Here is a 27650-nt window from a genome sequence, read left to right on the forward strand (position 1 = left end):
AGGGGGAGCTCCTGTTGCTGCTCATTAGATTTTAAATGGGTTATCCAGGGTGTGTGTTTGTGTGTGTGTTTGTGTGTGTGTTTGTGTGTGTGTTTGTGTGTGTGTTTGTGTGTGTGTGTGTGTGTTTGTGTGTGTGTTTGTGTGTGTGTTTGTGTGTGTGTTTGTGTGTGTGTGTTTGTGTGTGTGTGTGTGTGTGTGTGTGTGTTTGTGTGTGTTGTGGTGTGTGTGTGTTGTGTGTGTGTTTGTGTGTTGTTTGTGTGTGTTGTTTGTGTGTGTGTAATTTTGGACTAGGGAGGACCCCAGGACAGGCAGGGGGAGAGAAGCGGGCGGCGGCAGTGGTCTCTGGCCCCGCAAAAGCCACTGCAGTTCATTGATTTAAAGCGCCTGGCATATCGGTATAAGTTATCGGCTATCTGCCTGAAAGGTCACAGATTATCGGTATCGGCCCTAAAAAAAATCAATATCGGTCGATCCCTAATATATATACCTCCTGACGAAGTGGGGAAACCCACAAAACGACGTCCGTTGAGGGTGCATTTAATTTATGCTATTTTTTTTATTGCGGACATTACCTTAATATTGTATGGAGGATATATTTTGTAATTGGTATACTCCACCACTATGTTTGATGTGATCGGCAAGCCCGTGTATTTATTGGGGTATGTGTATTTTATGGGTTGTCTGTCCAGTTGTATGATGTTTTTTTCTATGCTGTTACAATAAAGTTTATGGATTTTTGGAAATTTATATGGTGGTGATTTTTGTGGTGACAACTATAGGTGCACATACATTGATTTAAAGCGCCTGGAATATCTGTATATCGGCAATCGGCGTGAAAGGTCACGATTATCGGTATTGGCCCTAAAAGATCAATATCGGTCGATCCCTAATATATATCAACTGGCTCCAGAAAGTGAAACAGATTTGTAAATTACTTCTATTAAAAAATCTTAATCCTTTCAGTACTTATGAGCTGCTGAAGTTGAGTTGTTCTTTTCTAAGTGCTCTCTGACACCTGTCTTGGGAACTGTCCAGAGTAGAAGCAAATCCCCATAGCAAACCTCTTCTTCTCTGTGCAGTTCCCAAGAAGAGATGTCAGCAGAGAGCACTGTTGCCAGACAGAAAAGAACAACTCAACTTCAGCAGCTGATAATTATTGGAAGGATTAAGATTTTTTAATAGTAATTTACAAATCTGTTTAACTTTCTGGAGCCAGTTGATATTAAAAAAATTTTTTTTTTTCCTGGAATACCCCTTTAAGGCAGCAGGAAGCCTTTCTCAGTCACAGTAGTTTCCACCAGAATAGCACTTACGGCAGTTTTTTCTGAGAGGCTTCCTGCTGCCTTAACTTCTAATTGTCAGTAATATGAGCTTCCCCCTCTTCACATCACTGGTCTCGTCCTGAGCAGACGGGAGGGGGGGAGCAAAATCGGGAATTCTGCTTTTAAACGTTGTGATGTGATGTCACAGCTACAAACCAGACAGCTCAGTTAATAATGAAAGATCTGTGCACGATGACTTATAACATTATATTGGTAAATTGCTTTATTATACTTTTTAACACTGATTTTCTTTCGCTGGTCAACTCCTTTTTAAGTGCAGAACTGTGACACTTTTTTCACATTTTCTGCTGTTGTACCTTACCAGTGAGATTAAAGGGGTAGTCCAGTGGTGAAAAACGTATCCCCTATCCTAAGGATAGGGGATAAGTTTGAGATCGCGGGGGGTCCGACTGCTGGGGCCCCCTGCGATCTCTCTGTACGGGGGCCAGGCTCTCCGGCCAGATAGCGGGTGTCGATCTCCGCACGAAGCGGCGGCCGACACGCCCCCCCAATACATCTCTATGGCAAAGCCGGAGATTGCCGAAGGCAGCGCTTCGGCTCTGCCATAGAGTTGTATTGAGGGGGCGTGTCGGCCGCCGCTTCGTGCGGAGGTCGACACGCCCCCTTCCCGCGGGCTGTCGGGGCTCCGTACAAGAGATCGCAGGGGGCCCCAGCGGTCGGATCCCCCGCGATCTCAAACTTATCCCCTATCCTTAGGATAGGGGATAAGTTGTTCACCACTGGACTACTACTTTAAGGATAGATTGTTCGCGTCTTATCCGAAAAACTCCTCTCCCCACCCCGATGACAGAATAGTCCTTCATGATGAATTGGTTGTTCCCTTGAACCGCCATACTGTTATGTCATGGTGAGGGTGCCCACCCCATTATTGAACGGTGCCAGCTGTAACTGATCAACATGCTGTAATGAATAGAATGTGGATGTGATGCCAGTGTCAACTATTTAACCCCTTAGATGCCGTGGCCAGTGGCAACCACTCTAGTTTAACAGTGAGGGGGCTCCGTTTGTCACCCATCAGGGTCCCCATGCCTCAATTGTGGGGTTCTTATGCCCCCTGCCTTCCATGCCTAGTTGCCCATTAAACCATGCTTAAAGAAGTAATCCCACCAACATTTTTATCCTGGGTCTGTAACTAAATAACATTATGTAAATAGAAATGCAAACATCTGCTCTGTTTCAGTTCCTGACTGTACTATGTGATCGCTGGGTCTTACAGTACCTTATTTGTGCACAGATGTGTTTCTCTGCTCATTCCTATGAGAGGCTTGTTGTGCCTGAAACACAACAAAACTGTGAAAAACAGTAATGCACTGAAAGGGCAATGAGAAGGTTGCACAACCAAATCCCATAATGGGCCAAAAAAAAAAAAATCCATGGCAAAAAAAGAATGCTTTTGTTAATCAGTTTTAGGTGCCCCAAAAATGGAACCAGTGAGAAGTTTGTGTATTTTTTATTTCTTTTTGAACAATCTCCCTGTCCATATTTCAGTAGGAATGTTTTGGCTGAACAATACCTTCAAGAAGTAAGTGTCATTTCTATAAACATTTGACCTATTCGATTGCACTGGGTCTCAATCCTGTCGATCCGCCTCATTACAGGAGACAGACTCCATTATAGTCTACGGAGTCCATCTCTTATGAGGAGTCGGATTGAGTGGACTTTTGGGGAGTGAATGGGGCTGGCAAACACTTCACCCAGCTATAACTAAAAATTGCAGCATGTCTCAAGGCTGAGAGTCAGTGCGATCTAAACTTTTGATCTGTCATGATGACATGTCAAAGGTTTTTTTTTATTTATTTTTTTATTATTTTTTTTTTTAAATAACACAAACCCTTTTAAATTAGACAATGACTTTTGAAAGAAAGCAATTGTATCACTATAGGAATTAACATGTCTTTATTTTTCTTTACAGAAGCGACAACTTGCAGCACAAAGTTTAGCATATAACCTAAAGGATAAAGTTTTCTGTGAGCTTTTCCCAGAGGTAGTAGAGGTAAGGGCTGTCTCTCTCCCATTCACTATTCTTATGGTCATCACGAAAATTTGACAGTACTGACAAATGGGGTTCTGAATAATCATGAGAAGGGGGGGTCCTGCATGTGTGAATGGAGGAATGGTCAGGTATACGCACTACAACTCCATTCACAGTCTAAGTGACTGCCAAAGGTGATCAAGCATGGCACTGGACTCACTTTAGCACTCTCATACAGTTTTGTGTGGTAGTGCACATACGTGACCATTGCTCCATTCATACAAGGACATGTTGGACCCCTGTTCTTGTGATGAATGGGGGTCCCAGTGTTTGGACCTCCGCTGATCTGAGACTTATCACCTCTTTCTTTTTTTCCCCCAAACTTATTAATTTCTCTTTACATTCAATAGGAAATAAAACAGAAGCAACGAGTGCAAGAAGAGTTAAACAACCGGCCGCAAACACTTCCTCTCCCTGACGTAGTGCCCGACACGGAAGCTCACATCGGTCAAAACGGCGCTGCACTTTTAAATGGTCATGTCCCTCTGGCAGCAGCAAATCACCCGGGTCTACAACAGCCAAACCGTAACCATGGACTCTTGGGGGGCGCATTGGCCAATGTCTTTGTCATAGTGGGTTTTGCTGCCTTTGCCTACACAGTCAAGTATGTACTGAGAAGCATAGCTCAGGAATGATGGGCTTGCCAAGAATGCCAATAAGAATCGGAGACCAAACTAGCGCTAGTCGGAGAGAGCAAACAGGACTGCTAGGAGTCGGACTTGCTCGGCACCACGCTCGGGTTACTACTATTCGTGCTACTGTTGTGCAAAGTGATAAATGGTTGGCTCTTGGGTTTAATATTATAATTTTTTTAGAACATGAGATGAGTGGTTGCGTGTTTTCCATGGCAGAAAATGCAATTAGAGAACCTGTTCTATATTGACTACTGTCTCTGGCGAGGTGTTCTCTTCTACCATCCAACTTAGTGCATAGAAAACTGGTGACCCATACTGCAAGATGTTCTTTGGGCCAAGGAGAAAGACCTATCCTCTTGATGGTGTGGCCCTTGGCTACCATCCACTGCTTACCCCTTCAATTATACAGGTTCTGACGGATTGTCCTTTTTTTCTGGACAGCGGTGACAAGTTCCAGCGTCTAACTGTTTGCGTCTCTATCTTAACTTTTTTTAAGTTGCTGTATGTATTAGGAATGACAGTGAGGTGTATTTTATGATTGATTATATCAGTTAATTTATATCCTAATAAAACGGGGAATTACCTTTTATTAGATCACACTTACCATCCTAGAACAACTGCTGCTTCTGCTGCCAAATGGGCTTATCTATAAGAAAATCAGTAGAAACCTGACATAATGTTCTCTAGGACCCCAGAAGTCTTGGTGAGACATATCTCCAAATCCTTTGGCCCTATGATGGAAAATGTGGACATTTTGAGGAACAATCCAGTTTTAAGACGGATGCTTGGATTTGGCCAATGTAAGTTAGCTCTCCTGTTTTAGATTAGATAAAATAAAATAATAATCGTAAAAGTTCCAAAGCACCTTTTCTTATCACTATGCATTGTACAGTTATTCCTCCTCTGTCATTCCTCCAGGAAATGTATTACTATTTTCCGATATCAATAAGGTTTACCCCCCCCCCCCCCCCCCCCCACCACCAGAGAGGAGGAAATCTCCCAAAATGAGTCTGTCGTTCAAGTTACTCTAATCAGCTGTCATACTCCCATTTGGGGTTGGCAGTAGTACTGGAGCAGGGACACCTGTCAAACACAGGAGTCCCTGCTTCTGTACATTGAGTGGTGAGGCTTGCACTATATGCTTCATTGTCTGGTTAACATCTGTTGGCTTGGGCCCAAAGCAGGACGTAAGCAGTTAAGCATGCAGCATCATTCCTTAACTTTGGAGCAAATTTTAATTAAGTGAAAAGATATACAGTGTATGCTATCCGCTGTGTGTGCAAAAGCAGGGACTCCTGTCTTTGAGAAGAGTCCTGGCTCCTGTAAGTGATTTGCCTGATAAATACCAAATCATTTTGTGGAGCCAATTCATTTTTGGGAAATTTGGGATAAATCTAATTAGCTTAGAATTGGTATCACAGGGGAACAACCAGAGGTATTGGAATAACAGAGCAACACTACAATGCAGAGTTCTAAGAAAAGATGAACTGTAATTTCAGCAGGTCCTCTTTGTAGCAGTCTTCCTCTGTAGACAGAGATGGGGGTACACGTGATGTAAATGGCACAGGATTTCTCCATGATGTGTAGGTGACGTGACCTATTTTATAAAGCGTAGCACTTCAGACTTGTGAGGCCATCAGAAGCCTCGGTAGATGATTTCTAATGTCTTAATGAATTATAAACTTAAAATCTGAAAGCAATCACCACAATTGTGACGTATTGACATTTTTGTATATTCACTGTGCTAGCAAATGTACTGAGTTTTATAAACTTAATTTCTTCTGCACTCCAAACTCTCCTTGTGGTATAGTATCCTCTGCATTGTGCCAATAACATAGAATGGTTATTGTGCTAGGAAGTGATAAATGGACAGATGAAAGGTGGGGAGGAGGTCTTGCCTGTTATGGTATATTGTATTCCCCCCTCCCTTGCATCTCAGGAGCGGGGGTCTTTTTGCTTCTAAATGTCTTGATGGATATGGATCCTGGCCTGCTTGTAATTCTGATGACCCATGATTTTGCTGTTGGATGCTGTAAAGGCCTGCACACTTAGTTCCAGTGATTTGTGGATGCTGGATCCTTTGCAGTGCTGGATCTATAGATCACCTGAAATAGTTACTGGATAGGCTGGATCAAAACAGCTGCATACGATGTTTCTTGATCTGTTGTCTGCCCCCAGACAGCGACTCTGCTGGACAACTAGGCCGATGTGAACCCAGCCCTAATTTTGGGGCATTAAAGGGGAACTCTACTGGCCAGCGTATGGTACTAAATGTTCTGAATGCTGTTTTCGTGCTGCAGGGGTCAGCCACAACCCCCTGTGATGTCATGACCGCCCCCTCACTGCAAGCCTATGGGAGGGGGCATGATGGCTCTCACACAAATTCCCGTAGACTTTTATTAATGAGGGGGCGTGGCCATCATGTCACAGGGGGGGTTGCTGGCCAGTGGAGTACCCCTTTTAAGTTTTGGCCTAATTCACTGCACCCATAATAATGACAGTAAATTACAACAGTCTGTATGAGGCCTTACAAAAATGACAGCAGCACACTACAAGCTCTAAGGTGCATGTATAACGTTAATCATATTAAATTGCAGTATTGCTATAAAAAAAGAAGGAAAAAAAAGTAGGTTCCTAGCATACCATTTGATTAAATAGTATGACCACATTGGGACGGACCATACACAATAGATGTGCCTTTCTTGGGCCAGCACTAAGGTTATGTTCACATGCTGGTAAGTCTGCCTGAAAATTTTCCAGTTGACAGTCTGCAAACAGCAGGCGCCATCAGAACATAATGGCGCCAGGAATGCTCAGAAATGTGCCATCTCCTTAGCAATGCATTTCAGAGTGAATTCTGCCCAAAGAATTGACGTGTGCTGAAAACCAAACAGGGAGGGGTGGGGGAGAGAGGAGGTGGGCATGCTGCAGCTCAGCACCACCTTTTAAGACTGAGCGTGGAAGGAAAACATGGTTGGGGGGAGTTTTTTTTTTATCAAACCCTGTGCAGAGGAAAAGTTGACCAGTTGCCCATAGATAACTTCTTTGATTTTTCAGAGGCCTCTTCAAAAATGAAAGCAATCTGGTTGCTATGGGCAACTCCACAACTTTTCCTCTGCACAGGTTTTGATAAATCTCCCTGATAGCTGATGGCTGTTTGTAAATTTAATAAAGTTAAGAGACAGGCATCATTTGTTTTTAATAGAGCTGACAGATTCCCTTTAACCAGTGTTTCCCAACGAGGGTGCCTCCAGTTGTTGCAAAATCACAACTCCCAGCGTGCCCAGGCAGCTCTATTTCTCAGGGGTGTGGAAATTTAATTAAAAAAAACTACTTGTCCACGGGACTGAAATGGCGCAAAATCTACTTGTCCCTCATGACGATCCACTTGTCCGGGATAATTTTTGCTTTTACGCTCTGATTTTTTCCTCCTCGCCCTAGTATAGCCATAACTAACTACTATAATGATGCCTTTTAATTTTTCCATAACATATTCTCCGAAACAAAAACAAAAATATTGAATTTTTTTGTGAAATTGAAATAGTAAAAGATAATTTTGCAGATTTGGTGGTTTTCTTTTTCTACGCCATTTACCTTGTGGTTGAGAAAACATGTTGTTGTGATACTTTAGGTCGCCTGATTACAGCGATACCATATTTGTAGTTTCCGTCATGTTTTACTAATTTAAAAAAAAAAATTCTTTTAACTGCAGTTTTTTGACCCCTGTAGCTTTTTTTTCCCCCATGCCAGGCTGTATGAGGGCTCATATTTTGCGCCATAATCTGGTTTTTAGTATCGGTATCATTTTGGTATTGATCTGACTTTTTAATAGCTTTTAACTTTTTTTTTTCTGGCATATTATAAAAATTGCTATGGTTTGGTAATTTTTTTTACATTGATGTCACTTACCGTGCGGGATACATAATGTTATATTTTAATAGTTCATACAATTACGTATACAACGATACCAAATATGTTTATTTTTATTATGTTTACATGTTTTTATATAGGAAAAGGGCGTGATTTGAATTTTTAATATGGATGGGATTAATGTGTATCTTTTTTGAACTTTTATTAAACATATTTTTTCACACTTTATTAGTCCTTTAGGGGACTTTAAGGAGGAATCATTAGATTCCTCATACAGATCAATAGAGTTCTAATGAACTCGATTGATCTGTGTGCTCTGCGCTCCATTGATAGAGCCTAGTCCAGCCAGGCTCTATCAATGACAGATCCACAGACACCAGGGAACAGAGGTAAGCCCTCCACCCCACTAGCCCACCACCGAGCATTCACATATTCCTTTTAGATGCCGCTGTCAGCGGCGATTTAAAGGGTTCATCGCCAGCTCCAGCGATCGGGATCGCTGCATGCTGGCTATTAGCAGCGGCCCCCGGCTACTGAAATCAGCTGGAAGCTGCACAGTACGTAGCGGGCTGGAGTCGGGTGCCTGCTCCATACACCCCTGTGAGTGCCGCCGTGCTTATCGGGGGCTTTGAGGTCCGGCCCTGCTTGCACAAAGAAGCCAAAGAAAGATGGAAATAAAATTTAACTTTTGTTGACATATTATAAGAATGTCTAATCTGTAATTTGATGCCTTTTGGAGTTTTTACCCATCATTTACACTTTCAAAATAACAAAACAAAAAAATGGTGTCTGCAAAAGTTTGGGCACGCTGCAGAATTTATAGCATGCACTGCCCCCTTTGCAAAGCTGAGACCTGTCAGTGTCATGGATTGTTCTCAATAATCATCATCTGGGAAGACCAGGTGATGTCAATCTCAAAGGTTTTAATTGCCCAGACTCATCTGACCTTGCCCCAACAATCAGCACCATGGGTTCTTCTAAGCAGTTGTCTAGAAATCTGAAACTGAAAATAGTTGACGCTTACAAAGCTGGAGAAGGCTATAAGAAGATAGCAAAATGTTTTCAGATGTCAATATCCTCTGTTCGGAATGTAATTAAGAAATGGCAGTCATCAGGAACAGTGGAAGTTAAAGCAAGATCTGGAAGACCAAGAAAAATATCAGACAGAACAGCTCGCAGGATTGTGAGAAAAACAATTCAAAACCCATGTTTGACTGCACAATCCCTCCAGAAAGATCTGGCAGACACTGGAGTTGTGGTACACTATTACACTATAAAGAGATACTTGTCCAAATATGGTCTTCATGGAAGAGTCATCAGAAGAAAACCACCTACGTCCTCACCACAAAAATCAGTGTTTAAACTTTGAAAATGAACATATAGACAAGCCTGATGCATTTTGGAAACAAGTTCTGTGGACTGCTGAGTTTAAAATTGAACTTTTTGGCCGGAATGAGCAAAGGTATGTTTGGAGAAGAAGGGGAACAGAATTTAATGGGAAAGAACCTCTGTCCAACTGTTAAGCATGGGGGTGGATCAATCGTGCTTTGGGGTTGTATTGCAGCCAGTGCCACAGGGAACATCTCACGAGTAGAAGGGAAAAATGTATTCAATAAAATTTCAGCAAATTTTGGATGCTAATTTGATGCCATCTGTGAAAAAGCTGAAGTTTAAAGAGAGGATGGCTTCTACAAATGGATAATGTTCCTAAACACACCTCAAATTCCACGGGGGATTACATCAAGAGGCGTAAACGGAAGGTTTTGCCATGACCTTCACAATCTCCTGACCTCAACATAATTGAACATCTATGGATAGACCATAAAAGAGCAGTGCGTGACAGACAGCCCAGAAATCTCAAAGAACTGGAAGACTTTTGTAAGGAAGAATGGGCAAAGATACCTCAAACAAGAATTGAAAGACTCTTGGCTAGCTACAAAAAGTGTTTACAAGCTGTGATACTTGCCAAAGGGGGCAGTACAAGATATTAACTCTGCAGGGTGCCCAAACTTTTGCAGACGCCATTTTTTTTTGTTTTCTGGTATTTTGAAAGTGTAAATGATGGAAATAAAATCTAACTTTTGTTGACATATTATAAGAATGTCTAATCTGTAATTTGATGCCTTTTGGAGATTTTTCCATCTTTCCTTGGCTTCTTTATGCACATTAATACAAATTTTTACCAGGGGTGCCCAAACTTTTGATCCCCTGTGTATGTGTGTGTGTGTGTGTGTGTGTGTGTGTGTGTATATATATATATATATATATATATATGTGTGTATATATATATATATATATATACACACATGCACACATATTATATATTTATATATGTGTATATTGTGTGTGTGTGTGTATAAAATAAATAAATATACACACACACACACACTAATAGAGATAGATAGATAGATGTTTGTATCAGGGCAAAAGCATAATTGTTGCTTTTAGGTTTAGGTAGGAAGACTGGCCAATGCTGGGTACGTGGCTAGTATATTAAAGGGGTACTCCACCCCTAGACATCTTATTCTCTATCCAAAGGATAGGGGATATGATGTCTGACTGCGGGGGTCCTGCCACTGGGACCCCGCGATCTCTGGCTCGGCACCCAAGTCTTCTGGTGCACGGAGCGAACTCCGCTCCATGCCAGATTACGGGCGACCACAGCTGTCACACCCCCTCTATTTATGTCTATGGGAGGAGGCGTGACAGCTGTGTCCTAGCTGTCATGCCCTCTCCCATAGTCATGAACTTAGAAGCCTTAAGATTTCATGTTCGAACACTGCACCGCGATGACGGGATCCCAGCGGCCAGAATCAATCAGACATCTTATCCACTACCCTTGGGTCCTTTGGGTTCATACTGTGGTCAACACAGCTCTTCTCATGTAGAGAGCCTGGGCACCGGGCAGGAGTGGATTTGATCCTTTGGATTGGAGATAATTTTTAGTAAACCGGAGTACTCCTTTAATAATCACACACACTAACCATTTTGATGCATATTTTTTCACCTCATTCTGATCCAAGATTCACAGATTTTCTTCCCTTTTGAATAGAACACAACTGAGTAACAAACTTCAGCATCTTATTAAATAATATTAAACAACCTCTAGAGGGAGCCATTACACCATTAATTCTGATGATGTCAATGACATACGTGCACCAAGAATTACATTTCAGGATAGAATATCAAAACTTGCATAGAGGCAGAGTGGTGCAGTTGTCCATAGCAACCAATCAGATCTTTTTTTCATTTTCAAAAATGAAAGAAGCTACCTAATTGGTTGCTATGGGCAACTGCACCACTCTTCCTCTACACAGGTTTTGATAAATCTCCCCCATCATGCTTTGCTGGAGTAGTAGGGTATAGCTGATATACAAAGTACTGTATATTAATGCACATGTAGTCAGCCTTAGGGCAGCGTTTTCCAAACAGTGTGTCTCCAGCTGTTGCAAAACTACAACTCCCAGCATGCCCGGACAGCCAAAGGCTGTCCGGGCATGCTGGGAGTTGTAGTTTTGCAACAACTGGAGACACACTGTTTGGAAAATGCTGCCTTAGGGCCTTCATTGCTATATGTTTGAGGTACCTGTCCCCCCGACATTTACCCCCCCCACCAGATACCACATAAACATGGTGTGAAAGGAGCCTCATTAAAGATGTTGGCTTCTCCACTGAAATCAATGGGAAGAATCTAAAATAAATCTACAGTATAGGCACAAGGTTAGTTTCATCCAGGTCACCGCCCCGCAGGTCAGTTCCTGTAAGAAAATAATAGATATGTTTTTTATTTATTTACAAATGTCCTCCACATTGGTGCCACTGTCAATGCTGCATAGTTACACTGTAAGTCTGTACCCATACATTTATTTCCCTATGTTATATAACAAAAAGCTGGGCACTGTCATGTTAAACGACTTCCCTTCACTATATAGTCTGTGATTTCTAACACTTCTGTAAATTACTTAGTTTACCAAAAAGGACTCCGTATCGCAAAAAAAAAAAAAAAAAACAGCTCTAAAGTCTTGGCCACTAGGTGTCTCCCTTTCCTGCAATCTGCAGTCTATTGCCAGATTACAGAAAGTGGGGGTATGGCTTAGCATGTGCTATGTCCTGGAGAGAAAAAGACTGTGAACCTGCATCAGAGAGTGTTTAGAGGATCTGCAAGGTAAATCAAGGCTTTCCTCTCATTTCAGCAGCAGGGCTATGGAGCCTATGTATAACAATTTCCTTTCTGTGCTGCTACTGTTTATTTTCATTCTGCTGAAAACTACTGTAAAGGCAGTGCATGGGTAACCCTCTTCTCCCTCCACATCTATAGTACTGTGTAAATCGTCAACTCAGCACAGTGCCAGCCTGTTTGCTGGCACTAGGGCATCGCATAGCAAAGAAGAGTGTGTCATTTGTTGTGCTGTGATTGGCCAGAGAAGTAAGAGAGGAAGTCACTGTGTGAGAAAACAGCTCGGCTCTGGTCCCGCACCCTGAAATACAGAAAATGGGAAATAAATGTGCACCATGGAGGGGACTCTTTGGTACCAAATAACAGCAGTGTGGCTGACCGTAATTGCTATACTGAATAACTAAATATCCGTGCTGTATGGACTCCCTTCGCTTCCTTCTGACATAGTCAGTCTCGCAAGACTACATCAGAAGGAAGCGATGATGGGAGTGCGTACTACACAGATGTAACTTATAAGTGCCCTGGCCCCGATAAGTCCACCCATATCTCTACGCATCATAATTAAAGGGGAGGTGAAATGGCATAGGGGCGGATCAAGGAAGGGAAGGAGGAATGGCACAGGGTGGTAGCAACCACATAACTTATGCTGACACTGGTATTGCATGCGTCATAGGACGCACAATGTTATATGTGCAATTGGTAATACATGGCTATGACATGTCCTACAAACCATGCAGTGACACGTTGGGGGCATAGGACCTCTTTGCTACTTCATGCATGAGTCTTAAAGGGGTAGTCCAACTTGTTTTGTGATGAAATAATAGCAAAATTATCATTACTCACCCCAATGATTCTGTTCTGACACTAACCAGGTACCCCCTGATCTCTACTGTCAACTTCACAACTCCCTGGTTTTGTCTTATTGGGGTATTCCAGTGCTTAAAATGTATCCCCCACCTACAGGAAAGAGGATAGGTATCTCTGGTGCTCCCATAGACAATGGATGGAGGGTGTGCCGACACACTGCTCCATGCAACAGGGAGAGTCAAGCCCCATTCTAGAGATCGCAGGGGGTCCCAGCCGCGATCAGACACTCATCCCCTATTCTGTGGAATACCCCTTTACCACACAGGAAAAGGTTGGTAATGACCACACAACCTCTGGCAGAATGGGGACGAGTATATCAAAACTGGTGCAAAGAAAAAGAGGAGCAGTTGTCGATAATAACTTACTGCAGCTTTCCAGTAAAAGAAATCACTTCATTGATGCCGATCGGTCGCTATAGGGAACTGCAACCTATTTAATTTTCACGACCTTTGGTAAATCTTCAATTGATTCTCAGAAAATTTGGTTGAGCACCATCTACTTCTGTACATAGCAGGGACACAAACAAACCCTCAGCAGTCCTTTAGCCCGTCTATCAGATCCCTAGAGATGACTTCACATGTTCCATAAATATGACATATTTCATGCCACTAACACAAATTCCACAGTCAGATGGTTGCTATGAGGGCTCGGCCGAAAATATGTTATCTTCACTATTTATACTTCAGGTTTTCCCCCCACAAACAGTAATCCTGGTTATAATTTGTCCCCTGGTGAGGAGCTCTGGTCACCTATGTAAATGGGCGCTATCCCTGAAGAGATGTAGGCTTTTATTTTATACAACATCTTTAGGAATGTATCACCTATATTTTCTCTAATTAAAAACAGTCACAAAATGTTTTCTCTAATCTATTTTCCTTTTTATCTCGTAGGTTTTATTATTTTATTTTTTTTACTGTTTTCTGTACATAATTATGGAGGCAGACATTTTGTCTGAGCTGCTGGGGGGGGGGGGGTCTGGGGCTGGCACCGCGGCTTTGTGAACATGAGAGCTTGGCGCTTCCTTGTTCAAGACGTATTGCAGGGTCTTACATGAGCGAACAAACAAAACAAAAAGGGTCAAATTAAGAAGAGAGATGTTGTTCTCATCTCCCAAAAACAATATGGGTGATCAAAAAGTCATATGTACCCCAATATTGTACCAAAAAGAGCCCTCGTACAACTCCAGATAAAGGATTAAAAAGTTATGGCGCACAAAATAGCGGCACATAGAGCCCCATTGGTAAAATATAAAATAACAAATGTACTTATATCTGAAATTCATAAAATAACTACTGTACATGGCTAAAATTCCTACTGTGTAGTGAATACTGTAAAAACACTAAACCCAAAGAAACAAAACCCAAAACTGCTGAATTTTAATTTTTTCCCCACATATATCATTACTTTATTTGTGCCTCAAAATAGAAATATACAACTCATCCCGCAAAAAAATTAAAAATGTAAAAAAAAAAAAGACTCACATGGCTACATGAATGGAGAAATTGAAATGTTATGGCTCTCAAAATTCAGTAATAAAAATAAATAATAATAAAAAAAAAATTGTTGAGTCCTTCAAACCAGAACTATCTGCACCCTAAAGGGGTTAACGTACATTCTAGATTTAAACAATAGATCATTTTTCCGATGACTCCCTTCCTTTCAGGAGGAGATTGCAGGATCCCGCGCCTCGGAGAAGGATCTGTATTAGAACAGATAATTAAACCTTTATTTGGAAAGCAAATACTCTGTCGGGTGACACGGTATTGCCTGTATGCCAATCTAAGTCATGAACGCCCAGTTGGCACCGTCATTGCTTTGTTACCGATTGTATAACGAGGATACGTAAACAGCCTCTATATCCTTTTTCACTGCCATCAGAAATCATCCTGTTGGCACAGCAATAGAGGAAGCTGGGCCGATCTGAGGCGACAATAAGTCTTCTCCCAATGTCTGGAGGACATTAAGAGGGAGGTGGCATTGGTTTAATAGTAGGAGCATAGTGTTCTGTGCCCTGCAGTCATCATACTTGTCTCTTCTGTGCTGGCTTTGATTTACTAATACACGTATAGTCACAGAGAAGACACAAAAATAGCATTATGAAACATTTCAAAAGTTTCGTTTCCGAGAATTTCCCTAAAAGCGATATAAAGGGCCTGCTTGTCATAGTAACGGAGTGTGCTTTTTATTTTTATTTTTTTATATTCTATAAAATTGTGTTATCCTGCATTTCCTGAGGTGACAAATGCTAATGGCAGCCATGATGGAGGACCATGGAGGACCCTAAATAGCTTACAAATACAGTTTGTTATGCATAGTTTCACCTTCTTTGCTTCCCCTCATTCACTGTTTGTCTTAAAGGGGTATTCCAGTTGTAGTAATGGATGGTATTTATCAGTCACACCCCCACCAATCATAAAAACACAGGAAAATTCTTCATTCAAGTCGCAGTGGCGAAAAAATAAATAAAATAAAATTAGCCTCTCATTTCAGAAATCAAGGGGGATGCTAGTGGTTGGATCCCATTGATCAGCAAGTGACGACATATTCTAGCAATATGCTACACCTGGAAAGCCCCTTTAGGTCGCTTTCACACTATAGAATGCTCCGTTTTAAAGATCCGTTATAAAGACTCATTAACAAAACCATAAAAAATGGACATTAAATGGGCGTTACAAAATCCCATTATAGTCTATGGGATTTTTACATTACCCGTTTTAACCAGTCATAGCCCGTTATTATTAACCGACATTATTTTGTGATGGGAGAAAGTAACGGGAGAAATAGTGCATGCACTATTGCACAGGCCCTGTTAGTGAGCAGCCAGCTGATTGGCTGATCATCGCTGGGCACTTTTACAGTGCAAACAAGAGGGAGGACCATTCCTGTCTTACCTACTGTGTCTACACCTCTATGCCTCGGCGGGCCCAGAGTGACATGGCAGGGGGGCAGGTCTGCCATCTCAACACATGCCAGTTAAATGTAAGTGACCATGTCCATGGCTATAGATAGCGACAGTGCAGCATGAGGGTGTCCGGTAAAGGAACCAGTGTGCAGAGGGTCCTTCTCCCTGGTTTGGTAAACTGTCTATCCTTTTAACAACCGGGAATGGGGGAGAACCGGCTGAATCCCACCCCTGGCTGGTCCCCCTAGAAATGTTGAGGTGTATGACCAGATTAAAACATGGCAAGTACTCCATGTGGTACTACAGGCTAAAAACCTTGGCTATAAAGTACTGCCTGCATCCACTGGCATCACTCGTTGTTGTTGATTTCAGTGGCCACATTATAGTTCTTTATTTTTGTCTACATTTCAAGGAGAATGAGATAAAGAATCAAAACCAGTCTGACCTTTGTTTCTACAGATGTTCTTGGAAACAAATTTTAATTTTAGAATGCTGTTTCCAAAACTGGGAAAGCTATAGCTGCCAATGGTTTGTTTTCATGGAACTAGTCCTCAAAAGGGGCGGAGCTATTTCAAGGGTATGTTCACATGCTATGGCTTTGCTGCAGATTTTGACTCCCCTATTGAAATTTATTGGAAAAATCTGCAGCAAACTGCAACAAACCTGCAGTGTATGAAAATACCCGAAAACAAGCGTTCCCTCTGCTTCAAGGCATTTTAACCGTAACAGGAGTGGAACTTATACGACTATTTAGCATTTAGCATTCAAATAATGGAAAGTATAAAAAAAACCTTTATAGCTCTGCGTTGTGCCATTCCATTTATTTTTACTAAAAATAATTTTCTGCTGCAGATTTCAATGTAAACTAAATGACTGAACACAGCTTCAAATCCTGCCCATCAAATCTGCGCAGAATACTGTATGTGTGAATAGACCCTAATAGTTTTTATCCAAACATCCCAATATTTGAATACTAAGTAGTGGTATACAGGATAAAGAAGGGTCGTCCAGCACTTGACTCGGGGAACAGGTATTTATTGGGATATCATGGAGAACAAACAGGTACACGTAGACATGTGACGCGTTTTGGCTCAAGTCACTCAGTGACTTGAGCCGAAATGCGTCACATGTCTTTGGGACTTTAGCCCCGGGTGTAACCCCAATAGCCCCGGGCCTTGGCACTTTAAGACAGTGAGCCTGCCGGCTGGCCTGGCGAGGGACATTGTGCAAGCGACGTTCCTCCACCGACCCGCGCAGGAGGATGTCAGTGATGTCACTCGTCAGGCCGCCGGCAGAGAAAAGCACTGCCAGGTGAGTGTGTCTGTGTTTGTGTGTCTATGCTACCTAATGTGGCGAAACTATGATTCCTAATGTGGGGAAACTATGCTTGCTAATGTGGGGATACTGCTACCTAATGTGGGGAAACTATGCTACCTAATGTGGGGAAACTGCCACATAATGTGGGAAATCTATGCTATCTAATGTGGAAAAACTGTTACTTAATGTGGGGAAACAATGCTATTTAATGTGGGGAAATTATGCTACCTAATGTGGGGAAACTGCTACCTAATGCGGAAAAACTATGTTTCCTAATGTGGGGAAACTATGCTTCCTAATGTGGGGAAACAATGCTACCTAATGTGGGAAAACAATGCTACCTAATGTGGGGAAACAATGCTACATAATGTGGGGAAACTATGCTACCTAATGTGAGGAAACTGCTACCTAATGTGAGGAAACTGCTATCTAATATGGGGAAACTGCTACCTAATGTGGGGAAACTATGCTACCTAATGTGGGGAAACTATGCTACCTAATGTGGGGAAACTATGCTGCCTACCTAATGTGGGGAAAGTATGCTACCTACCTAATGTGGGGAAACTATGCTGCCTACCTAATGTGGGGAAACTATGTTGTCTACATTGACCCACATGATGTAGAGGTAGAGGCGCAATTGCTCATCAGCCTACTTTAAGACAATGAGCCTGCCGGCCGGCCTGAGTCTGGCGAGGGACATTGTGCAAGTGACGTTCCTCCACCGACCCGTGCAGGAGGACGTCAGTGATGTCACTCATCAGGCCGCCGGCAGAGAAAAGAAGCGCTGCCAGGTGAGTGTGTCTGTGTTTGTGTGTCTATGCTACCTAATGTGGGAAATCTATGCTCCCTTATGTGGGGAAACTATGCTTCCTAATGTGGGGAAACTATGCTTGCTAACGTGGGGATACTGCTACCTAATGTGGGAAAACTATGCTACCTAATGTGGGGAAACTGCTACCTAATGCGGGAAAACTGTTTCCTAATGTGGGGAAACTATGCTTCCCAATGTGGGGAAACAATGCTACCTAATGTGGGGAAACAATGCTACCTAATGTGGGGAAACAATGCTACCTAATGTGGGGAAACTATACTATCTAATGTGAGGAAACTATGCTACCTAATGTGGGGAAACTGCTACCTAATGTGGGGAAACTATGCTACCTACCTAATGTGAGGAAACTATGCTGCCTACCTAATGTGAGGAAACTATGCTGCCTACCTAATGTGGGGAAAGTATGCTACCTACCTAATGTGGGGAAACTATGCTGCCTACCTTATGTGGGGGAACTATGCTGCCTACCTAATGTGGGGGAACTATTTTGTCTACATTGACCCACATGATGAAGAGGTGGGGTAGAGGTGTTTGCCACACCACAACACCCCACTGCCATCTTATGTCCCTCTGTAGATGTAGGAAAACTACAACTCTCAGCATGCCCAGACTGTCAGTGCATCACAGCCAGGGTGCCTCCAGGTGTTGCAAAACTACAACTCTGAGGCTGTTTGAGCATGCTGAGAGTTATAGTTTTGCAACAGCTGAAGGCACCCTGGTTGGGAAACACTCATCTACTGTCATACTGGGCTACCTAACTTATCTACATACATGCCTACCTAACTGCCTAGGTACATACCTGACTACCTACCTACTTACCTAAAAAAAAAAAACAGTCTACCTAACTACCTGGTTTGTTACCTACCTACATACCTGACTACTTGGCTACCTATGTTCCCATTTTTACTGACCAGGACACCAAGGGGGCATTTTTTATACTGTGGATGCCTATAGATGGGGAGATTATGTAGAGGAGGGCACTGGCACTGGAGGCCACTTAAAAAATGCGAAGTCTAACATGTTTGTCCTGCAGATGCAGAAGAGATGAAGTTTTGGCTGGAAGAAGCCGTCTTGTTGGTCTGATCCAAATGGGGAAAAAGAGGATGCCGCTGATCAGAAAAGACACCATCTGTGAGTCCCTAGACGTAATTTTATGTCTACGTTCACACGTGCGTAATTTCTGCTGCAGATTTGCTTTAGTAGATTTTGCTGCCCACTACCTCTATATGGTCCTGTATATAATCACTTATATGGTATACAGATCCTGTGTACAGCTGGTATCTACCTCTGTATGGTGAATGTATTTGGGAATATGGTCTTTTGTATAGTTTATTTTATTCAGGAACAAATATAGTGTTATTAGTCAGTGGTAATGGTGGTGGTAGTCATTATATGGCGGTATTATTTGTTCCTGCTGGTAACACACAAAACTAGCAGTGTGCACCTGTGCACGTGTTTCATTTGTTTGGAGTTTCTGATAATTTTTTTTTTGTACTGGTATTATTGGTAATATTGGTCTTAGTTTTGGTTAGAAATGGTCACTAACAGTATGGCGTTAATATGTATGGTGATAAGTCTCCTTGTATACTGGTATACTGTGCATGATTGGGTGTGAATGAGAGTGTGGTTAGGGGTGTGACTGGGGTGTGGTTAGGGGCATGGCTTGGGCTATGGGCTCTAGCCCCCGGTCTGAAAATATGTATATTTTTTGTCCCTACAGCTATTGCCTGTGTGTCACTGTGAGAAGTCCAAATACAGGGAGTGTGAGTGGACAAGTAGGGCTCTGTACATTGAGGACAAGCAGGGCTCTGTACACTGAGGACAAGCGGGGCTCTGTACACTGAGGACAAGCGGGGCTCTGTACACTGAGGACAAGCGGGGCTCTGTACACTGAGGACAAGCAGGGTCTGTACACTGTGGACAAGCAGGGCTCTGTACACTGAGGACAAGCAGGGTTATGTACACTGAGGACAAGCAGGGCTCTGTACACTGAGGACAAGCAGGGCTCTGTACACTGAGGACAAGCAGGGCTCTGTACACTGAGGACAAGCAGGGCTCTGTACACTGAGGACAAGCAGGGCTCTGTACACTGAGGACAAGCAGGGCTCTGTACACTGAGGACAAGCAGGGCTCTGTACACTGAGGACAAGCAGGGCTCTGTACACTGAGGACAAGCAGGGCTCTGTACACTGAGGACAAGCAGGGCTCTGTACACTGAGGACAAGCAGGGCTCTGTACACTGAGGACAAGCAGGGCTCTGTATTCTGAGGACAAGCAGGGCTCTGTGCAGTGAGGCTCTGTGACACGCTCCCAGCTCACACAGAATGCTAATTGACAGTCCAGGATTCTGCACAGAGCCCTGCTTGTCCTGCCCTCACTTCCTGAATTTGGACTCCTCATAGCAACACTCAGGCAATAGCTGCAGAGACAGCATTTTTTCACACAAAAATATACAAATTTTTTAATCAGTGTATATTACAAATATACATATAATGGTATTATCTACATTATATCAAAAGTTTTTGTCAACGAGAAGGTACACTTTAATTCCAAACTGTCCTTCAGATCTGTCATTCATTCAGTGACCCAGCACTCTTGTGCGGACGTACTTCAAATTTTTGTCTTTTTTTAAAATTATATTTGTATGGTAATATTAATCCACACATTCCCATACACCAGCATATATGGCAGGTCTACAGTGCTGTGCCCATTATACATCTGCCCGCTCTGTGTTCTGCAGTGCAGGACTTTGGCGCGGTGCCACCACTTTATTTACGATTATTCTCTGATTCTGTACATTACGTTCAGCTAGACACTGGCTGAGTGTGATACCCGAGTTAAAGCTATCGATGTAGTCACTGACATCATAACCCAAAAATGTAATTATGTTATTTTAATTAGAGTTCATTAAATACAGGGAAAAAAAACATCAGGTTAATTACTTTAATAAAGTGCCTGGTGAACAAAACAGGTTCTTGTCTCTGTCTGGATCCTGAGACAGGAATAAGGTAACATAGCATGTTATGAGTTTTGGAGCATTTATGTAGTCTGTCCTCTCCCAACCTGTCTCCCTCCCCTGGGCTCAGTGCTGCCTTTCTCTCCCCGCGTACAGGAGCAAGTGCGTCATGTCTGCTCTTGCCGTATCATTGTAACTTGTGTGAAGCGCTGCTGTGGCTTAACCCTTTTACAGCTGTTATTTTTTTAATTTAATTTAATTTTACCCAAAACATATTTAGTTGCAATATTTAATGGAAGGATACCTTATAGCACTTGGTAAAAATTGCATCATGTTTTCTGTCTTGAATCAATAGGTTTGTATATTTTAGTAGATAAAAGTCATTCTGTCAAAGAGATGCACTAAACATTAAGGGATTTTTTGGGACTTTTTGATTGATGGCCTCTCCTGGTCTAACTGCCGGCAACCCCCATGGCACCTGCATGCACAGCAAAAAGAGACAAGAGCAGACAGCTCCATGCACTGTGTAGTGGCCATGCTGGGTACTGCACCTCAGCTTTCTTTACTGTGTTTGCAGGTTCTTGTAAACAGCTGATTAACAGGGGAGCTGGATATACTCAGGATAGGCCATCAACCAAAAAGTCCTACTGTATGAAAAAAGATCATGGTATCCTACAGGGCCAGAAAGGGTTTTACAGCATTCTAAAAAGCACGGCTGCTGTATTGCAAAAACAACACCATGTTTATCCACGGGTTGAATGTGGTATTTTAGCCCAGCTCATAGTAACATAGTTCATAACATAGTAACATAGTTCATAAGGTTGAAATAGACCATCTAGTTCAACCTATATCTCTAGTTCAACCTATATCCCTACTGAGTCCCTACTGAGTTGATCCAGGGGAATGCAAAAAATCCTCATACTAGAGGTAAAAATTCCTTCCCGACTCCAAATATGGCATCAGAATAAATCTCTGGATCAACGTTCTGTCCCTAAATATCTAGTGTACAGTACAGACCAAAAGTTTGGACACACCTTCTCATTCAGAGTTTTCTTTATTTTCATGACTATGCAAATTGTAGATTCACACTGAAGGCATCAAAACTATGAATTAACACATGTGGAATTATAGACATAACAAAAAAGTGTGAAAATATGTCATATTCTAGGTTCTAGCCACCTTTTGCTTTGATTACTGCTTTGCACACTCCTGGCATTCTCTTGATGAGCTTCAAGAGGTAGTCACCTGAAATGGTCTTCCAACAGTCTTGAAGGAGTTCCCAGAGATGCTTAGCACTTGTTGGCCCTTTTTGCCTTCACTCTGCGGTCCGGCTCACCCCAAACCATCTCGATTGGGTTCAGGTCCGGTGACTGTGGAGGCCAGGTCATCTGGCGCAGCACCCATCACTCTCCTTCTTGGTCAAATAGCCCTTACACAGCCTGGAGGTGTTTGGGGTCATTGTCCTGTTGAAAAATAAATGATGGTTCAACTAAACGCAAACCGGATGGAATAGCAGCCGCTGCAAGATGCTGTGGTAGCCATGCTGGTTCAGTATGCCTTCAATTTTGAATAAATCCCCAACAGTGTCACCAGCAAAGCACCCCCACACCATCACACCTCCTCCTCCACACCAGCACACCTGTGAAGTGAAAACCATTTCAGGTGACTATCTCTTGAAGCTCAACAAGAGAATGCCAAGAGTGTGCAAAGCAGTAATCAAAGCAAAAGGTGGCTAGAACCTAGAATACGACATATTTTCACACTTTTTTGTTATGTCTATAATTCCACATGTGTTAATTCATAGTTTTGGTGCCTTCAGTGTGAATCTACAATTTTCATAGTCATGACAATAAAGAAAACTTTGAATGAGAAGGTGCGTCCAAACTTTTGGTCTGTACTGTACATAACCAGCGATTAGGGCCGGTTTTAGGCTTAGTGTGGCCCTGGGCAAAATTAAAAGTGGGGCGGCAGGGCTGGTGCAAGAATTTTTGCCGCACTAGGCAAAACCTTATTTTGCCGCCCCCAGCATCTGCAAACATGTGTTCTAACATTTGTAAACAATACCCCCATACCGTGATTGAATAACAACGCAATACCAGAACAGAACAATACCGATATACCGTGACTGAATAACAATACCATACCAGAAAAAAACAATACCACCATACCGTGACTAAATAACACCAAAGCAGAACAGAGCAATACCACCATACCGTGACTAAATAACACCAAAGCAGAACAGAGCAATACCACCATACCGTGACTAAATAACACCAAAGCAGAACAGAGCAATACCACCATACCGTGACTAAATAACAACACCATACCAGAACAGAACAATACCACCATACCGTGACTAAATAACACCAAAGCAGAACAGAGCAATACCACCATACCGTGACTAAATAACAACACCATACCAGAACAGAACAATACCACCATACCGTGACTAAATAACACCAAAGCAGAACAGAGCAATACCACCATACCGTGACTAAATAACAACACCAAAGCAGAACAGAACAACACCACCATACCGTGACTGAATAACAACACCAAAGCAGAACAGAACAACACCACCATACCGTGACTAAATAACACCAAATCAGAACAGAACAATACACCATACCGTGACTGAATAACAACGCCATACCAGAACAGAACATTACCGCCATACCAGAACAGAACAATACTGCCATACCGTGACTGAATAACAATATACCAGAACAGAACAATACCCCCCACACCGTGACTGAATAAAAATACCATACCAGAATAGAATACCGCCATACCGTGACTGAATAAAAATGCTATACCAGAACAGAATACCGCCATACTGTGACTGAATAAAAATGCTATACCAGAACACTGCAAAAACACATACCGTGACTGAATAACACTGCAATAACACACATCTATACACATACATAGATATCTATCTCTTATCCTCCTCCCTTGCAGGGTATATTTCTAACACATGTCTAATCTATAATTATATATAATATATAATTCCAGGAGAGCAGCACAACCAAAAAGCAAGACAAAGTAGAGATAAGGTGCAAGCTGTGTGGGAACCCGGGTCAGAGGATCCGCTTACATAAAAATCCAGAAGACAGCAGCACACAAAGGTATTTTGACAAGAATAACTTTGTGTGCTGCTGTCTTCTGGATTTTTATATATATATATATATACACAGTAACCCCCCGACCTACGATGGCCCCGACATATGATAAAATCGACATACGATGCTTTTATATGTCGGGGCCATCGCATTAACTGCTATCCGACAGCGCAAAATGCTTAAGCTGCTGTCGGATAGCAGTTTAAGCATCCCTGGCAGGTTCGCTTACCTATTCCCGCTGCTCCGGGTCCACTTCGCGATCCTCCGGTGTCTTGCGCATCTTCACCAGGGTCCGGGCCTCGCTTTCCGGCGTCGTTATTACGTCACTATGCACGCCGCGCCGGCGCAGCAGCGTAATAACGTCACCAGAAAGCGAGGCCCGGACCCTGCAGAAGATGCGGAAGACACCGGAGGATCGCGAAGAAGACACCAGAGCAGCGGGACAGCATCGGGAGCCCCTGGAACAGCAGCGGGAGCGGTGAGGACCTGGTGCGGAGCGGCGGGGACAGGTGAGTACAGCTTCCTATACTTTACATTGCACGGATCCCTCAACATACGATGGATTCGACAAACGATGGGTCGTTTGGAACGAATTACCATCGTATGTTGAGGGACCACTGTATATGAGCCTTGCAACAGCTGGAGGGACCCTGGGAGATCACATTGTGCAGCGTTGACAGCGCTTGTGACAGTGTGAGTGGTGACAGGGGCGTCATATTGGCCTAGTGACTAGTGTTGCTCGCGAATATTCGCAATACGAATTTTATTCGCGAATATCGCATATTCGCGAATTCGCGAATATTCGCGAATATAGCGTTATATATTCGTAATTACGAATATTCGTTTTTTTATTTTATTTTTATTTTTCTTTTCACAGTACACATCGCAGTGATCACCCCTCTCTGCTTCCAGCTTGTGTGGTGTAAAGAAGGCTGTAATACTACTGTATGAGACTGGTGTGCACATTTTCGCATATGCTCATTTTCGCATATTAATACCCAAACGGACAACTAAGACCTGGAAGTAAAAAATTATTATTATGACTAAGCAGTATGTAAGTGACCAAGCACTATCGATTAATCCAGGTACTGGTGTTGGCTATAGGTATGTGAACTCCAAACAGAATTAGCAAATAACAAGAAAGAGAAAAACGGAGTCACTTATAAAACATATATCATTTTATTAATTCCGTGGAATGTAAGTACATAAAAATTGTATATATATTAGTTAAAAATATTATTTTTCAAGGAGGAATAAGGCTAAAAGGTGGTGTCACCGGCTCTGCAATGAAGGCTGGGTATAGTGTATATATTACTGGATCCACCACAATGAGATAGAAAAGATACAATAATCTTGCACACAAATTTGCAAAAACAGGATGTTTAGCAGCATGTAGAAAACATGTATATAAATCTCACAGTGAGAGCAAAAAATATATATGGCATGCAAAATAAAGTGCAGTGTGCATGTAAACAAACATAACATTGCAGGGATACAAAACAGTATGGCGATATACCAGAGTACAACAGCAATCAGCAGAGACCGGGACAGCACCACTCCAACGTACGTTTCGGTACGCAACCTTCGTCTGGCTGTGGTTGCCAGTGATCTGGCACGGAGCAGAGTTCGCTCTGTGCACCAGATAACTGTGGTGCAGCGCCAGAGATTGCAGGGGTGACCCCACATGTTCTACTATACAATTACATTGCACAATGTTTTAACTATTGCTTGACTTAGTGATTAAAAAAAATAAATAGCTGATATGCACAGATTTTGACATTTTCAGTACCACTTCGCTCTGAGAACCTTTCAGGTTCATTACTGCTGCACCTTTCTACATGTGTGTATATTTTACATTATCAGTCACGTGTGACAAATCTTACATGGAGGGTACATTCTGCCTAGGGTCACATACTTATGCATGCACCAAGATGACAAATGAAAGGGTTCGCACCCTCGAGGAATAAGCTAATGAACATTGTTGTGGAGCTGATTAGTCTGGTGGTGAAATCATTAATTTCACCGACCCTTAATACATGAATAATTATGTGGCCATGTATTATGTAATTCTGTATGTACAATACTTCACACGCGAGCTGCGCTCATACTAGTCAATAACCGAACACTCGCACTGTTTCTTAAAGCAGTGACATCATTGGCAAAATTAATCTAAACTTTTTAGGGATGAAAGAAAGAGAGAGCCTGCTCTCTGCTGCCACCTATTGGAGGTAACATACCTGCAAGTCATTGCTTTTCTCTTTAAGAGCCTTAAAACATGAATGTGGATTATAAACCAAGCCAGCATTTATGTAGATGGCTGTTTTGGGGTTCTTGCTGTGGTGGTCCAGTACAGGAGGTGTTACCCCGTGCTCCTGCTGTCCTGTCAGGCAGCCTCCTTCTGTGTCCCCAAGGCCCCCTGCACTTTTTTCCCCATTGTAAATATGTTTTACCATGTAAAGTGTTATAAAATATAATGTTGCTTTAAGAGTTATACCATGTGATATGTCATGTGATTGTTACCCAGGAGGTACCAGTGACCAGGTGATCGCAAGAGTGACCTATGGGCTCCCTGTTGGTCTCCCCCATATAAGCCCTGGGTGGAGCTTCTCTCTTTTTGAGCTCTGCTCTTCTGCTAAGCTGAGGTCCAGTGCAGTCGCCTAGTGTGTGTGTCCAGAGTGTTGGAGACCTCAAAGTCCAGTCCTGCAGCCACCATCAAGTCAAGTAAGCTAAAGTCACAGCTTTAGGAGTTAAGTCAAGTCAGTCTCTGTCATCTGTCAAGTCAGCGTGGTCTGGATTCAATTGTCCAGTCCTACTACAAGTCCGAGCAAGCCCTTAAGGTCTCTGCATCACTGGTCACCTCTTTGGGCCCTGGCTGAACTGTATAGACTTTACCAACTGACTACCCTCAGTAAAGCTACCGCTGTCCGTAACTTGGCGTCAAAGTCTTTATTGCCCCCGTGCCTAGCCCAGGATCCAGCGATATACCTTCAGTTGGTTTTAGGCTAAACCACGCCCTGGCTTCATTAATACAAGGGGTTAATGCCATCTTCCCCTAGGGTAACAACATCTACCCTGCACCACACACCCTGCTACCACAACTTTTGGCATCATGAACAGGATACGGGTGTGCGCCTTATGCCACAAGTCCTCCCCTCTAGTCTGAACTGTGTCTAATATTGTCTGCAAAAACCACATGCCGATGCGATTTAAGTCAGCGCTAAAAAATGTACAGGACTTTGTCTATGAAATGTGTTTTATCCGAGGCGCTTGGGAAATAGACGGGGTGAAGAAAAGTTTGTTGGCTGCTATTTGGAACAGTATGGAAGTCGTGAAAACCATGTGCAAGATCAGATCAGAAACTATGTTACGTTGCCAGTTATTGCCTGTACCTGCAAGGGTTAAAGATGTGCCGGAGTAGCGCGCAAAAATGTCCCGTGCTGGTCAAAATCCCACCCCATGGCATGGAAACCATGTTGTTGTATTGATGCTGAAGTGGAATTGTGATGATCTGCCTCTTGTTCCCAGGGGAGCGGAAGTCAGCGCTGCACCGCTGACGCCCTTCTGGCCGGCGGCCATTTTCCCGAAGCCCTGCATAAA

At 42.8% G+C, this 27650-nt stretch overlaps 2 protein-coding genes across 4 annotated transcripts in view; both read left to right on the forward strand.

Moving 5' to 3' along the window:
- The window catches only part of UBE2J2 (ubiquitin conjugating enzyme E2 J2), a 28035-nt gene extending 21665 nt beyond the window's left edge, over positions 1 to 6370 (forward strand). For 2 of the 3 annotated variants that reach the window (XM_056542106.1, XM_056542107.1), the window contains exons 6-7: positions 3256 to 3336; positions 3726 to 6370. In XM_056542106.1, the coding sequence (XP_056398081.1) occupies positions 3256 to 3336; positions 3726 to 4010 (366 nt within the window). In that variant the 3' untranslated portion in view covers positions 4011 to 6370. The remainder of the gene's footprint in view (positions 1 to 3255; positions 3337 to 3725) is intronic. The other variant, XM_056542105.1, reaches the window with a different exon arrangement.
- LOC130293438 (uncharacterized) overlaps positions 1 to 27650 on the forward strand; it is a 283661-nt gene that overhangs the window by 55324 nt on the left and 200687 nt on the right. The window lies entirely within an intron of this gene.

This window comes from Hyla sarda, chromosome 10, assembly GCF_029499605.1.
Source record: "Hyla sarda isolate aHylSar1 chromosome 10, aHylSar1.hap1, whole genome shotgun sequence".
NCBI lineage: Eukaryota > Metazoa > Chordata > Amphibia > Anura > Hylidae > Hyla > Hyla sarda.